The 11,063-nt window shown below is 41.2% G+C and overlaps 3 protein-coding genes across 3 annotated transcripts; 2 read left to right on the top strand and 1 right to left on the bottom strand.

Moving 5' to 3' along the window:
• Nucleotides 1-70: 70 nt before the first annotated feature.
• On the top strand, nucleotides 71-2,620 carry SARC_06208 (hypothetical protein). The gene is made up of 5 exons (XM_014299907.1): nucleotides 71-764; nucleotides 937-1,113; nucleotides 1,413-1,624; nucleotides 1,900-2,050; nucleotides 2,204-2,620. The coding sequence occupies exons 1-5, from the start codon at nucleotides 617-619 to the stop codon at nucleotides 2,299-2,301; spliced, it is 786 nt and encodes a 261-aa protein (XP_014155382.1). The 5' UTR covers nucleotides 71-616; the 3' UTR covers nucleotides 2,302-2,620.
• A 100-nt stretch (nucleotides 2,621-2,720) lies between these two features.
• On the bottom strand, nucleotides 2,721-7,073 carry SARC_06207 (hypothetical protein). Its single transcript, XM_014299906.1, has 5 exons — nucleotides 6,613-7,073; nucleotides 5,194-5,388; nucleotides 4,686-4,894; nucleotides 4,428-4,539; nucleotides 2,721-3,726 (listed from the first exon to the last, which is right to left on the bottom strand). The coding sequence occupies exons 1-5, from the start codon at nucleotides 6,902-6,904 to the stop codon at nucleotides 3,581-3,583; spliced, it is 954 nt and encodes a 317-aa protein (XP_014155381.1). The 5' UTR covers nucleotides 6,905-7,073; the 3' UTR covers nucleotides 2,721-3,580.
• Nucleotides 7,074-8,664: 1,591 nt separating this feature from the next.
• On the top strand, nucleotides 8,665-9,934 carry SARC_06206 (hypothetical protein). The gene is made up of 2 exons (XM_014299905.1): nucleotides 8,665-8,839; nucleotides 9,476-9,934. The coding sequence occupies exons 1-2, from the start codon at nucleotides 8,686-8,688 to the stop codon at nucleotides 9,532-9,534; spliced, it is 213 nt and encodes a 70-aa protein (XP_014155380.1). The 5' UTR covers nucleotides 8,665-8,685; the 3' UTR covers nucleotides 9,535-9,934.
• The last annotated feature ends 1,129 nt before the right edge of the window (nucleotides 9,935-11,063 follow it).

The raw sequence follows: 11,063 nt of genomic DNA, 5'->3' as shown, positions 1-11,063 counted from the left end.
TATATATTATATCATATTATATAATATATTATCAATGTATATTAAAAAATAAATAATATAAATTTCCCCAAGTAAATCGATACGTATACAATGAATCTTCAAATCCACATATATCTGTATATGTTTCGACGGATGTACTGATTCATGTTCTTTCATGCTACTTGTTCATCTGATATAGTATGAATGTTGACGGAAGTATCGATAAACCTTCGTGGGCATGCAAAGCAATGTATTTTGTGAACGGAATTTTACGCATAAAACGCCATTTTGTTTCAATCCTGTACCGTATGGTTTAATTATTATTTGGAGAGCAGTGCTCTTCTAAAGGAAACGGGAATGGTGGAGTACGGCTGCAATATATTTTATAATTTAATGTCTACAAGTAGACCCTTTTGTCTGCAATCGCAAGATATATATGGTCCACTATATGGTCCATAATATGAATGCGAGGTGCTTGTGAAAGAGTCTTCCAATGCCTCTTCATCAGATTCTTATCTTGTAGGTTTGAGACATCGTATCATACGCTTGTGTGCCTTGTACATAGTTGTGGTTTATATGTATTCTCCGATGTATTCAGGAAGCGGATAGGTTTGGTCAATTGACGAATAACATCATTATGGATACCCCGGGGGGCTGGAGCAGGAGGTACGAACGGATGGTCGCACAGGTGCCACGACAAAAACAATCCAATGACGATAGAGGGACACATTTTTTCCAGGGCAATTGGGAACCTGTTATAGGTTGTGAGACCATGAGGAAAATAGGTTAGTGGCCCCATAAACTCAATATGCGTTTCAGATGTGGATTTTACCAATTTGTTATATGCCGGTTGTGGACCTATCAACGGTCGGTTGAAAACGCAAATGGTCTATATTGCTCAAGTTGTCTGCTCAAATATTCTCTCCGGTGTGTAATGATCGTGTTTTCGTACTACAGGTGACATCTCGGACTCTGGAAAGTGGATATGTAATCCGGACAATATGAAGAAAACCGGCGAAAAGGTTCTAATTTATTCGCTAGGGTCACGTAATGAATATGACTTCGAGGAGGATATGTACAAGTTCTTCGAAGGCAATGTAGAAATCCATACTTTCGATTTCGGCGAACCAAGGAGTAAGTTTAGATTCATTGTTTAGACACCGGCGTAGCCGACGGATGAGTGTAAATGCACAGGACATCGCGAGAGATTGTCGATCGCTTGGTGACATTAGTCTGTAAGGTTTTGCACTTTTTGGTCAAACCATGAGTTTGCCATGCGTTTTCAGTAGTCTGGTTATTATACTGAAATCAATTGGGTCAGATACTTGCAGTCTCGTTTGTCCATGAATATACACATGTTCAGTGATCAACATGTACCATTAGCTACAAACTATTATCTCAATCCGACGTATTCGCCGCTTCCAATCGTTCAGACACGCCGCACTACGTGAACTACCATCAGTGGGGCATTGGAGGTGAAGACGTAGAGACTGAAAGGGGTACCTTCAAGACTTTGCACACAATAATGGAACTACTAGGTCACAGCGACAAAGTTATAGACGTCTTCAAAATGGACATCGATGGAGCTGAGTGTGATGCACTCATCCCAACGATAAAAAACGGCTGGTTCAACAAGATCAATCAGGTATGACAACAGATGAGATGTGCGGTTGTGGCTTTGATACTACGTTGGCATGTACCAGGAAGCAGGATTAAACACCCGGCGTATATGCACGAATTCCTTATACGATGTTTATTATATATCGGGTCCAAGAAAAATATGATACGCAACAGAGCCAGTTCAAGGAAGGTGATTGCGCACATGCCCATCCTCGCACATTAGTTTCTCTCTCTTACGATTACAAACTACACTCCTCACAATGATAAAACCTCATTATCAAATCTTTCCCATTTTCACAGCTTCAAATGGAAATCCATTTGCGCGGTCCAAAGGTTCCGAACTCACCGAATGCGCTTGAGGTGCACGAGATGATGATGCTGTTACGTGAGCATAGCCATTTAGAGGTCTTCAATAAGGAGCCGAACACTATGCATGCGGGAGGATGTATTGGTAAGACGGATACACATTTTGAACTCGCTAACTGATGCTCTTACAGGGTTCTGCTCTCTTGCGTAATTAAGCGTTCGAAGACGTATTCATTGGATTTATACTTCAAGATATGTACTTATTCTAATATTACTGCCATCTCTATTCATTATACAGAGGTTGCGTGGGTGAAGGTTGATTGGGCTCAGTTGGCAGGCCTAATGCCTGGATTTGATATGAAGAAGGTGTATGACCGGGAATTGTATAAATTTTAGGTTTGCTTTATAATTAATTATTCCGGTCGCTTACGCGCGGCTAGGATGCAGGATAAATTAGCGACAACACGACCTACAAAGGAACGCTGACCAAGACTGGGTTCCTTTGAAATAAGGTCTGATGAATGATAATAAATGTCCTGTGAGTGTGTACAGTATTAGGATTGGTCAAAATTGTAGTCACCCACCACATCAGTCCTTGTAAATTGTAGCAGAATAGCCAATTAGTCTTTCCGATCAGATTTCAAAAGCACCTTCATTCAATCAGACTTTAAAAGCACCACTATTCAAAAGCATTTGTCTTGTCACGCAAACACCTGTTTGTACCATGCTGTTTTGGTTCGGTGTACTCTGAACTTAGATCCAAGATGACTCTTAAGCGCATGCATCAGTGAATAAACTACTACAGAATAATATGCCGTTAACGCAAAGTCATGTCATACTTCTTTCACATCCAAAACAAAATACTATTTCCCCCTATTGTTCTGTGCGTTACAAACACACTTTTTATTCAATCATTATACCTCTCACCGAGCCATGATGAGCTCAGTGAGGAAGCACGGCCCCTAACCCTAAATTTGTTACTTTGCTGATTGGCGGTGACTAATTCCAGTATTACGGTGGCACTGGTGAATGTCACTCCGAGTATACGATGATTCCAAATGACTACCGCACCGCAGAGTAAATGGGAATCCCTGTAATACATGCTCATTGTGGGGCTCGCAGACTGGAATACCCACAGTAATATTTGAGAGCAAGTACGGAACTGTTTATCCAAATATAATGCTACACCCGTATTATTTCGCACCCAATTCCACCTGCTTGGTCCTTCGGAGATTGCCAAACAAGATACAGACTCACAGAGGCATACTGATCGGCAATGGTTACGAGCAGCAATGATGCCGATTACAAATCGCATCGCACGCTGGTCCAGGAGCACTGAACGGGTGATAGCATCGAGTACACTATATATTATTGTCTGGTTGTGTCTACCCTCGTCTATAGCAAGCCCAAAAGCTCAGGCGTCTACGCTACCTGCTTCGAATGAGTGCTGGTGCACTAATAAATGCCTATTCCACGGACCTCGATTCCCAACGCAACATACGATGGTACGAGGATACTGATCATGCGTGTGGTTATCAAAACGAGCGGCGAGCTCTCCCGTGCAGCCAGCGCGTGTACTTCTTTGCGGTGCCACACGTCATTATGGCACTCTCTTACACTTTTAAATGCAGTTCACAAGCGTTCCTATAAGCATAAACACACACCAAAGAGCGCTTCATTTCACTATGTTCAGCCATCGCAGCAGAGTCAGGGCCACAGGAGTAGTTTGTTTCTTATACGTTTGTAAGTCGACGTACACCCTATCCGGCGGAAATGTGTTTTCAATCCAGTCTACTACATGCATGTCCGCCTCACCCCAAACTGTTGAATTAGATTATATTGGGAAACAGTGTGAGTTCGGTGATCTAATGGCATCAGCTTGTGACGAACAACGCTCGTACCATTGTAATAAACTTATTCAGGACACGTAACTTGCTTGGGGGTGAGCTTTTCCGAATGATATTCACGTGAATTTAATTCGGTAGAACTGAATTGTTAGAGTTGAATTGGATTGAAATGAGCTGAAATAAATATTATAGGATTGTATCGGACTAAATTGAATTGGATTGAATTGATTTGAAATAAGTTATATAGGATTGAATCGAAGTAAATTGAATTGCATTGGATTGAATTGGATTAAATTTGGCTGAAAAATATATATGTGGGATTGGATCGGATTGAATTGAATTGAATTGGATTGAATTGGAATGATTTAGTTTGATTTATGATGAATATATATAACTAACTGTACAAGAATATAGTACAAGTTTCTGTGGAGTCCTTAAATGTCCAAAACTAGGTGGCATTTTTGATTTGTCAAATGCATTAAGGGGAGGCAAAACAGATTTAATCTCCAGCTAAAATAAGTGAGTAGGCACCCACCATTCCTAAAAGTGGTACATAAGCATCCGCCACATGCAACATGACCTATGAGTTTAAAGTACACCTTGGAAATATCCCGAACTTCGGAAATCCTGCTAAACTAACACTGTGAAATGCACCGGAACAGCCATTACACTTACATGTGATGGTGTACAACGGATCGGCATCCAACAGACGAAGCATATCCTTCTCGGAATTGAGCGCATGAACTCCATGGACCGGGAATGTTATGTGTAGCCCCTTGAGTTCGCTCTGTTAGAATAGTGATCAGTAACTATGAGCAAAATCAGCTCATTCGTCACTCTGCAGTATGAGTACATATTCTATGGTGGCTCATAATCTACAAGTAGACCGAGCAATAAGCTCTCTGCGTATACGGTAAACACACACCCCCATACCCTGCCGCATAGTGTCAGCATGTCGGTGACCATCTGAGTCGTGTAGCCCAGGTCCCTTGGACTGGTAACACCCGTTGTCCATCCGAGAGATAATACAGCGCCAGGAAATTCAAGGGTTTGATCAATGAAGTCATCAGGTGAGAACAGTGCATCCGTTCCTCCTGGGCCAGTGAGAATATCGGCATTCAACCAAAGCTCTAGATTGGTCGCTGTATAGGGTCAAAAGTAAATGCCGGCCTTAAATGATAAAAATGGAAATAGTAGTAACTGATACTTTGGGGTTAAGACACTCTATTCTCATGGATGCAGTAGTGCTTAGAGTGCGATCAATCGGACCTTATAGGACCTTTACAACACTCGCGCGTGTGTATACTCCGTGTAATCGCATAGCTTCATCGAAAAATTGTACACGGGGCTTGTCTGTCGAGCGCCGACCCGAGTGTGAGTCAATGTTCCACAAACCAATACATTGAAGAAATGACCAATCATAACAACCAGCGAGACGTACCGACATCCAGCTTATCGTTCTTCTTCAGCACTTTCATGCTTGGCTCCACGGCATTGGGATCCTTGAAGTCCAGCTTCAGCACGCGTACGCGCTCGCAGCCAACGACAAAAGCTACTAGATCAACTAAACGCAAATTGCTGACATACATCGGTGGGTGGCACATCACCAGGTCTTTCCTTTGACTCTCGTCTGTGACTGCGCTGAACGCAGATAAATGTAGTTAGTACCTGTGGCTTGGTACGCATCTTGTAAGTCGTATAGCTCATCACAATCGAGTGCTGCAGCCAATTGCAGAGTTTGTCGATTGCTGATGACTGTGCAGCATTGATATATTTCATAAAATCCATATCACATTGGGGTATATTTGACGTAGCTGAGAGATCAAATCTATCAAATATCATAGTCGACTGTTCTGCTCGAGTGTGATCGAATTACGCACCACTCAAGGCCATGTGAAAACAGAGCATTTGAGAACTCTGTCCCAATTCATCAAAGCGTGCAAATGATTAATGAATACGCATTTGGTTTCTACAGCAAGGCACGTACAATCCTGGCCTACATTAATGGTCTAATCACCGCAAGAAATACCACATTGCTGTTTATCCCCTGTGTTCAATAACACGCAATCATTGTGAGGTAGTCCCCTGATAAATTCACATCACGTTAGCGCTAAAGTGGCCTTAATGTATTTGCGGCTAGTTTCAACAGAAACCCTTTCAAGACAGGAGCGCTGATAAAAAATCGAACACGTGTATAATGTGCAGAACCTTCTTTATACCTGTAGTCATCTATTGGTTACTTACTATCTGTACAGATAGCCAACACATCACCTTATCAATCTATCGAATCAGATATATCGAATTGCGTTATAAAAGATGTAGTCCAACTAAAATAACCGTAGGTTTAGCATAAGCATAGAGATACAACTAGAATCATCGGTACATGCATTGGCGACCTGCGTCTATGTGTGTCGACGACAGCACACCGTCAAGAAGAGTTCCGAAATGTTAATCAATTCACACAAACATTCGCTGGCCCCGCGGATGTAGACGTTCGCATGTATGCATCGCGTAGGAAGAAAATGGAACTAAACACAGTTCATAATAAACGTCAAAATATATACATGAGGTTGTAAATTGCCCAACAGCATACACATTCACATCATACATGCACGTATTGGACCAATTGCGGTCCGGAAGGTGAGAGTACAAGCTTGCACCTTCGTCGCTATAAGAAATTCCATTCGGTAACACTAACAATATCAAATCTTGTCTCACACTTGTTTGCTCACTGTACCAAATGTAGTAACTGCACGAGTTTGTTTACAGCGATATGTCCCGTATGTGTATGTTTACTGTTTTAACTGTATAGAGTTTGCCTACTGAGCAATGTCTCACACGTGTTTGCTTACTGTCTTACCCTTTTCCTCCATCTCCGCTTTGCTAGTGCCTGTCTCTTGCCATGTTCCATACGCAACATCCGCTTCTACAAAAATAATCAACTCGTCTGCCAGCGCAATGTCTATCAGATCGCGCGTGTTTGTTGCATGAGCCCATTGAGCTGGTAGGGACGACGAAGTGATCCGCCGACTGTGTACATACCACAGCACACTTACACAAGCGACTATCAGTACAGCGAGGGCTTTGAAAGCAAAGTGTGTGTGTGTAAACGTGTACGCATGCATGTTTATAGTCTCGAGGTATTCTACCATAATACAACGAGTGCTTTGTATGCTTAGGCTGCGTGTCTATTCTGGTGCAACGGTGCAACGTAAACTCTTCATTTGCAAGTAGTGCTTAAATATGAAATAAACTAACACGCTATATTTCAATCAAGAGACCTAAGAACACAATATTTGGCCTTCTACATCAGACATACCGACCAGTCTTCAAATACATTTTTCATCATAGACCCCTCAAATAGTGACAAATACACAATTCATAATTTTTTTTTGAAACGTAAAATTCGTTTTGAAACACGTTTAAAATAAAGTAAAAAGCGGTGTCCTACGGACCTTTGGTACAACTATATTGTGTCGGTTGTACAACCCATGTTGTACTCTAACACATTTAGGAGATATTTACCTAGTATAAATATTTATATATCTAATTTTGTTTCTCCTTGTAAATACAGTATGAATTTATGTACATACAGTCAGACCTGGTTATTAGTCACCTGGTTAACTAGTCGACCTGGATACTAGTCCGGACAATTTCAGATATGGCCATATTTTTTCCCCTTTCGTTTCAAATTCTTGCAAAGGATAGAGTGACACTGATCGTATGGACAAATACTTCGGGAAGTGATAAAGTCCCTTTAGCGGTCATAGGCGCATATAAGAATCCCAGATGTTTAAAAGGAGTGGACCCACCATTACCATATATAGACCCAAAAAAACTCATGGGTGATTCTACAATTCAAGAGTGGTGGTTCACTGAAGTATTCCTCAAGCACGTACGTAAGCAAACAAAAGAACTGATTTGCCTCGTGATGGATAATTTTGGTGCATATATAGAAGAGGAAAGAGATGGGGTACATTTCGTACTCTTGCCTAAGAACAGTACAGCGGTATATCAGCCTATAGATGCAGGAGTTATATATGTCATCAAGACAGGTTATCGCAAACCTTTGTTGGAGATAGTGATTGAGCTTCTATCAGATAGAGAGAGGTTAGCGCCGAAAACGCGATAGACAACTCATAATGGAAGCAAAGACTCAGAAAGTAATGACAAACTTCTTTCCTAGAAAAAACCGTAGGAAGGCGAACACACTATGACACACTATGGGATGATTTACAGTCAAACTGAGGCATGACCTTGCGACCAATCACAGATCACAAGACTAGTCTTTTGGATACTAGTCCGGAAATAGGCCGGAACGGAATTGGTCTAATAACCAGGTCTGACTGTACTACATATTGGTCTACCCTTTCTCTATTTATGTTAAATCAAATAATATATTTAAATACTGTATGTCTCTCTCCTCGAGTCTCTCTATTTACTTGCTAAATACATACTCTCTGGGAGAGTTTCTAAAGATTCAAGATTCAAGAGATTAGACTGTAGAGAGAGCCACGGGTCCACGGCTGGGCAGGTATTTAAACGACGCCGACATTTGCCTAAACGTCATTATGTGTACGACGTGTCGGCACGACAATTTTTCACCTATGGCCGGCTGGCCCTCTGAGAGGGCGGTTCTGTAATGTATCCGCCTGAAATCTAAAAAATCTTCATTTTTTTAGATGACAGAAATCTTTATTTTATCAATGTGCCGCCTTTTATCGGCATAGACATATTAGTATATTTTTTTTAAATTCCAAGCTTTTTCTGTAAATAAAAAGAATCAGATCAAAGAAAGGCTTTTTATTAACTTTTCCTTATTTATCGAAAGTCGCTCCAAAGTCCCCATAGTGCAGGGCACACGGGGATATCATACAAAGTCTACGTGTAAGTACTGCCATTTCCAACACATCTTAAATATTATTCATACAGTATGTCTGACCATGAGGAAACGGACCAAGTAGCTCCGATGAAGGGAAGGGACCGTGTAGCCACGCTGAAGGATAGGAACTCTTTATACGACATAGGAGACAGTGCCAAAGTGGCCGAACAGAAAGTAAAGGACTCCGGCATGCCCAGACGCAAAGGTAATAAGGGTGGCCAGATGCATGTGGTTTACAACTGTGTTATATTGTTGTGCATCTAACGTATTAGGATTTTTGTATACTCGTTAGTATTATTCGGGAAGTATCTATCATGCAGATTATTGTGCGGGGAATAAAACAGGGCCCAATTATTGAACGATTGATGGGGCATCAATATTGTGATGCTATACTTCCATCAGTACTCAGTTCTGATTTAAAGTACTCGTTCAAACTGTGTATCTTAATATATCTTGACTTATAGATGCAGCATCTATCTGAGATCACGTCAAGAAGCCTTGGTCGTGTTGATCGTGGTAGTGGAGTATATTTCAACGACAAAAGTGATTGTGCGAAAGTTCGCTCTCGACAGTCGTCCAAGCAGTCCAAGTATAGACGCAAATAACTATTTTTATAATTCTCATAATACGCAATATAGCAAGAATAGTTTAGCGTATTTAGCTGACAGTCGGATTTCTATATATGAAGTGATGTAACTGCTATTTTCGGTGTTCAAACGTGCACCGTAAATTGTCGGACCCTGAATCAAGCGAATAGTAGTCACGGTTCATTAGTTTCTCTCGTACTGCTTTGGTTTCTAGCTAATGTACAGGCTATAACTGTTCAAATCCCTTCCCACAGAATCCCAGCTGGACAAGTACCCCGAGATCAGACCTAAAAAGGTGTTCATAGCACACTGAGCTCTGAAGCTATCCTGCGGCACCATTTGGCTGCGTGATGTCTCACGTTAAACTATATTTACAAAACTTATCCTCCGATGATATCCGAAACAGCGAAGCGAAACGCCGACAATGCGTATAGGAACCAAAGTCTCAGGCGCCGACTCTCTTACTGGGGATGAATGTAGTGTCCACAGGTAATGCAAAACAAAGCACATCATCTGGGTTCCGAATAGTATAACAACAAACTACTATCAGCCGACCTTCCGTACTTTCGTGTGACCTGACGGAATGACAGTGGAGAAAACCTCGCTTGCCTTTTTTAATTCGATATCCTAGCCAACTTCTAGAATAAATATACATATCAAACAGAAGGCTACGTGCTGTGTCTCCTACTCTCCGACTCTCCGTCTACACTATACTACACACACACACACTCTCTCTCTCTCTCTAGTACATAGAGATGACTCCTCTCTCTCTATATATATATATATATATATGTATTATATAGAGATGACTCCACTCTCTCTCGCTAGTACACAGAGAGGACTCCTCTCTCTCTAGTATATAGAGAAGACTCTCCTCTCTCTCTCTCTCACATGTGTACACACACTCTCACTACTAGTGGAGAGTATATACATTGAGAGGGCTCTTAGAGGAGTCTAGGTAGGAGTCTTTTGGCTATTTGTATTCCCAACATTATAAGACAGTTGGCGACTTGGCGGTGCCAATCCCTCCCCCCCCCTCCCCAAAATAAATAAATTGTATTTTAAAATCGAGACAGTTCACACTTCACCACACTAATTTAAAAAAATTATATATATATATTTTAACCTATGTAATGATAAATAATAAAATAAACCTCCCTCCGCCGCCACCTTTCAATTATTTACTGCAAGTTCATTCGACAACTTTGAAAAGTTAAGACTTCCGTATGGTGAAGCACTTACCAGGCACCACTGACCGCTATTCAATTATTTATTGGGAGAATATGAGACAGACTCTGTCCATCGCCATAACACATGATTCATACAGTGGCGCTCGATCAGTGTGTAGACGTAGAGTCGTAGACGATAAAGGAGCTGGTCGCAAGAAGTTCACGTTAGGTTCAAGGAAACACCATGACAAGGAATTTTATAGGATATAACACCAAGCAAGTATGGCTACGAAGTGATTAACTTCCAGGTAGCGTACAAATACCCACAAGCCTAACGCCTTATGGCTTCACCCAACTTACTGGATTCGTGGGGCTCCGACAATGTAAGTGGTACAAAATCATGTGCTCATGGAAGTATTTGATATATACTTGCATACATACGTACATACCTTTACATATAAATGCATATATATATATATATATATATATATATATATATATATATATATATATATATACACACACACACACACACACACACACACACACACACACACACACACACACACACACACACACACACACANACACACACACACNCAACACACCANAACNCACACAACCACACACACACACACACACACACACACACACACACACACACACACACACA

The sequence above is a fragment of the Sphaeroforma arctica genome (assembly GCF_001186125.1).
Source record: "Sphaeroforma arctica JP610 unplaced genomic scaffold supercont1.433, whole genome shotgun sequence".
Lineage (NCBI taxonomy): Eukaryota > Ichthyosporea > Ichthyophonida > Sphaeroforma > Sphaeroforma arctica.
The sequence above is the reverse complement of the archived record's forward strand: the minus strand, read 5'-3'. Positions and strand labels throughout refer to the sequence as shown.